General features: G+C 39.6%; 1 protein-coding gene across 1 annotated transcript; it reads right to left on the bottom strand.

Moving 5' to 3' along the window:
• On the bottom strand, positions 298 to 2,932 carry LOC104712212 (UDP-glycosyltransferase 76F1-like). The gene is made up of 2 exons (XM_010429058.2): positions 1,922 to 2,932; positions 298 to 1,306 (listed from the first exon to the last, which is right to left on the bottom strand). The coding sequence occupies exons 1-2, from the start codon at positions 2,415 to 2,417 to the stop codon at positions 420 to 422; spliced, it is 1,383 nt and encodes a 460-aa protein (XP_010427360.1). The 5' UTR covers positions 2,418 to 2,932; the 3' UTR covers positions 298 to 419.

Genomic DNA, 5,056 nt, shown 5'->3' with positions numbered 1-5,056 from the left:
TGCGAATAACAATAAATAGCTTAAGGGATTAATATAACTACCAACATATAGTATCTTTAAAAAAAGAACGTTGAACATACAACCTACGTGTCTTCTATGCAATCGCCGCCTTGTAGTATATATGACCATACAGTAGTTGTAATAGATTGGTTGATTATGCAATTATTTGACTCACCAATCAACATCATATAACTATCAACCTGTTATTAGGGTCAAAATTTTCATTGGATTGATCAACCTAATAGTGTATCATTTATTGACTGGGCTGGAATATTGATCCATTTAGACACGTACAACTGTTATGATAATCCCAAACGGCGAACATTATTATTATAAGAAATACAACATCATCCAAAAGGTTTGAAGAGTGCTCCGAGTACATTGGCCTTTTGTAGTTTTTCTAACTTGCAAGAGCATATTTAAGAATCAAAAGACAGGACATGACTCACAAGTTTGTCAAGATACTTGGAAGAAGACCCATCTTTGCTTAAGGAAAAATTAGCTCTCTCTTTCAACTTCAAACACCTCTCTCTCAATCCATCTCCCTTCTCCATCATTACACTTGTTATTACCTTCTCAATCTCCTTCCTTTCCATCTTACTTCTCTCTAACACCATCCCTACTCGCCATACATCAGCGATGTACCTGGCGTTCAGATGCTGATCCGAGAAACACGGCGTACAAATCATTGGAACACCTTCACATATGCTCTCTAGTGTTGAGTTCCATCCACAATGCGTCCAAAACGCTCCAACCGCAGGATGAGCCAATACCTCTAGTTGATTAACCCATTTCACAATTTTTCCCGTTTGACCAATATTTTCCAAAAACCCATAAGGCAATGACTCAAGCCACTCGGTCCCTCGGACCATACATTGCCTAACCACCCACAAAAATGGTCGTTTGCTATTTTTAAGACCCAACGCAATCTCGATAAACTCTTTCTCGTCTATAGCTGCAAGGCTTCCAAAACTTGCATAGACCACAGACTGCGGTTCTTGCTTGTTGAGCCAATCAGTTATTTCATCGTCGTCCTTGTTCTTTGTTTTTGGTGGAAGATCGTCACTATATTTGTGAAACGGTCCGATTGGGAAGAAGGGAACTTGTAACTTGCTGTTACAATCCAAGAGTGAGACTCTTTCAAGATCTTCAAATGTGTTCCATATGACTCCTGATGATAACCTGGCTCCTTCCAGCATGTCGTTAAGTAGTCGGTATAGGTCCTCCGGTTCTTTCATTACTGTTACCGGGAGATCCTTCACTTTCAAAGGTGGAAGCTCTGTCACCAGCTCATCTAATCTAGAATCTGGAGAAAAGAATAGTGGTGGGCTAAAATCTTTTATTAATATTGCAAACAAAAAAAGGTTCTATGCCTAAACTAAAACGGAAACTAATCCTACGAGACAAAAATTTTGGATTACATAATCCAATAACATGAATCCCAAAATACCAATCATATATTTACAACTACCTAGTTATTTTATAAAAGAAGTGACAATTTGACAAGTGGTGTAATAAAAAAGGAAGGCAAACCTGAATTGACTTGATGATTTACCGTTTCGTAAATAGCAAACAATATGGTCCATACACTTATTAAAACAAAAATGGTCCATACTCGATCTTGTTTTATATCTAGTCATTTTCTATATGTACGTAGCTTACAGTCAATTTGAACCAGCTATTCCGATTGTGTTTATATATAGACTCTTACAGTTTACTAAAAAATCCGATATGTGTGTTTGGGAAAAATGATACACGAAAAAAAGGGAACCAATTTAAAATAATTAAAAATATGAAAATATTGAAAGATAAGTGTATAGTCGAACGTTGCTGTAACTTGATTTAAGGGGAAAATCTTAACAAGAAAAGAACAAAAAAAAAAAAAGAAAGAAACGATAATTGTAGTATGTAGTATACTAACCTTGTATAGGGAGATAACCCTTATCCATAAGGAGTGGGAAAGCTGTATAAACACAAAACGATACCGCAGCACCTGTCCTCAACACCAGTCTATGAACTCCTATCTCTTGCGCTACAACCTCCGTGCTCCTCCCCCATAGAGCGTCAGAGACCAAACAACACACCGTCTCTCCTCCTACGCCTACTTCCGCTGCAAGGGACTGACGAAACGGCTCGGCGTAGCATTGTTTAAGGAGACCAATGAGGACGACGAGGTCCTTACCCGAAGAGGTCTCTGATTGAGAGAGAGGGTCTTCTTCTCCTTCTTTTATGTGAGTGATGGTTTGAAAAGTGAAGTGTGGGTGTCGGGAAAGATCAGGTAAGTTGAAAGAAGTGTGGATGATTGTGATGGAGAAGCCACGGTGGTGGAATATTCCAGCAAGCTCGATCATCGGGTTGAAGTGACCCGTAAATGGTAGAGGAAACATGATTATTCTCCTCCCTTTCCTCTCTTCCATTTTTTTTTTTTTGCTTCTTATCTTTAAGAAAACAAAATATAGATTTTGGGAGATTTCAAGGATATATATTGGTTTTGTTGTTGAACACTTTTGGCCAAAACAGAGGCTCTCTCAAGTCACTGTCTATCAACGAGCGTCGTACTAAACTCTCATATTTTTCTTCTCACATGCAGCTAGCTAAGACAGTTGTTAAAATTTTATTATTATTATCTTTTTTCTCTTTTCTTTCATCAACGGTTGATTTGGCACAGGACACATTGAGAGAGCATGCCCATATCTTTCACATGGATCCTCACCAATTTTATTTTAAAAAGTAATAATAAAAAAAGAGAGAAGTTGAGAAACATGAGAACCATAAGAAACGGTTATTGACACATGGCACACTATAACATGTTAGATTATTTTTATTTTATTATTTAAACAATAATGAAACTATATGAAGATAAGTATAAAAATCTATTTTGAAATACCCAAAGAATTTGTAGGGATAACAATGCTCTCTGCCTCTACGCTGTGCGGTGCTCATGTAACTAGTTGCCGACTGATAGTGTGAGCATGGTTGTAATAGATATGACAGAGCATTGTTACCCCATAACAGTGTAATACTGTAATAGATAAGCCAGTGGCCCCATTATTATTTTTTACATAATCATCAACATAATTGTTATTTAGTTTTTAAAATTCATCATCATAATATGATGACCTTTTAATTTCAGAATTCATGAGATCCACCCGTCAATATAAATGTTAGAGTCAAAATATTCAAACCAACATAATATAATCCATTGATCGAGTCGAATACTGACCCATTTACACATCTACAAACTGTTAAATGTAATCATAAAATTAACTGAATTTAAATCAAACTCACGAACATTATAATTTTAAGAAACAAATATCCAAAGGTTGTGAATAGTGCTTAGAGAATACATTACTCCCTCGTACTTGTTTTTTTTTTTTTGTCACTCAACTTGCGATTCATTACTCAAAAGAGATAAGGTTTCTACAAGCATTGTTTAAACTACAAGATAGAAGGGCATTCCCCAATGCCAAAACAAGAAAAATATAAAGCAGAGATAGAATTAGTCGACAGGGAATTCTTGAGAGCTTTGATCCAATTTCTTGGAAGAACTTGGTACATGTGAGGTCAAGATTGTCGACAGGCTCTTCCATGAACAAGTCAGTGGATGAGGAGATAGCCATAGTCATGAGACAATTTGGCGTTGCAATAGGTGTCAAAGCTTGACTTCTTACCGGTTGTAAAACACGGAGGAGGAGCTTGACGATAGGTCGAGAGTGGTTGGAAGTTATCTGGAGCTTGCAGGTAGATGCAAGAGTTGCCATAGGATGAAGATTGGCCTTGGACGAAACAAAGCCGTAACCAAAGAGGCCACTAATCAGGATCCATATGTCAGCCAGCAGCCAACAAGAGGGTTCAATAGACAAAGCCAAACGAGATACAAATGCCATGATTCTTAGAGAATTAAAGTGAAACCAAAGCAACAATGATGAATTACACCTCAAATGAATTCCATCGAGTGTGCAATCTTGATCACACCATTGGCTAAAGTATGGCTTCAACACATGGAGCAAAGGATCATATATGGACTTACAAGGATTTAGATATGGAGCAGCAGTTGAGTGGAGGGTATTCCCGAGATTAATAGAATGGACATGACAATGCTCGGTGGTCACGGCCCAAGGAGAAAAGGGAATGTGGACGTATCGGTAACCACCATGTCCTTTTGTGTGGCTAGAGACTAAAACCGGAGGTCCCGAGAGCATTGAGCTTTGAAGAACAGGATTCTTCGTGGACTGAAACCGGACCAGGAATTGCAGTTGATAGTAGTTGCCCTAAGACAGAGGTATCAATAGAAGATGTAATCTATGTCGAACATTCTTACATCCAGCTCTAAAGAAACTCAAAGATGGGTTTAGTCGAAGTTCAGAATTTTTGCACCTGGGCTTAGAGGTTGAGGCCTTTGCGTTTGAAAAGCTTAACGGGCCGATAGCTGAGAAAAGGCCCACTTGAGTATAGCCTAGTTTCACGAACGGAGACCAGGGGGAAAGGTTAGTGCGGCGGCTGACCATACAAGGCAGAGAACTTTGCGAGGCAGGGAGCTCATCCGTTGAGTGGCAGATCGAAGGGAACAGCCGGCGGTCGTGGGTTGATTCAAGGTTTGAACCTAGGTCCACAGGGGAAAATCCTAGGTTCATAAACGCTTGCCAAATTGATGGCTGAAGGAATTGTCTGCTCGAGTCTGTCAGAGAGATTTGCGGTGCAAGAATCATCTCCTGTGCTTGGTGGATCAGCGGAACTAGACAGTGGCCGTGGATTGAATCAATTTGGGAAACTAGGTCCACAGGGGAAAACCCTAGTTTCTCAGTCAAACGCCAAGACGAGGAGGGGTTGAATTGGATCTTCTCCGGTGAAACACAAATCAGCGGGATCGTGTACCGGTTAGGTCTTGGGTCGGAGGCAGGGACGAAAGGAGTCAGAAAAGGGTTAAGCAAAAATAAAAATTGGGGAAAAAACTTGCAAAAGAGAGGACTAAAGTAAATAGATCGAAGGTGATAAAGAGATGAGTCGGTGGAATCCCGACGCCGGCGAGCAGTAGCTCCACCGGCGTCGGAAGGCT

The sequence above is a fragment of the Camelina sativa genome, chromosome 9 (assembly GCF_000633955.1).
Source record: "Camelina sativa cultivar DH55 chromosome 9, Cs, whole genome shotgun sequence".
NCBI lineage: Eukaryota > Viridiplantae > Streptophyta > Magnoliopsida > Brassicales > Brassicaceae > Camelina > Camelina sativa.
This window is presented reverse-complemented; position numbering and strand designations above follow the sequence as displayed.

What these genes read in the sequence shown, in the direction of transcription:
- LOC104712212 (XM_010429058.2), bottom strand. Translation starts at nt 2,417, where the DNA reads ATGGAAGAGAGGAAAGGGAGGAGAATAATCATGTTTCCTCTACCATTT. An exon ending in GGGTTATCTCCCTATACAAG is followed by an intron (nt 1,307 to 1,921) that starts GTTAGTATACTA and finishes TCTTTTCTCCAG; the next exon opens with ATTCTAGATTAGATGAGCTG.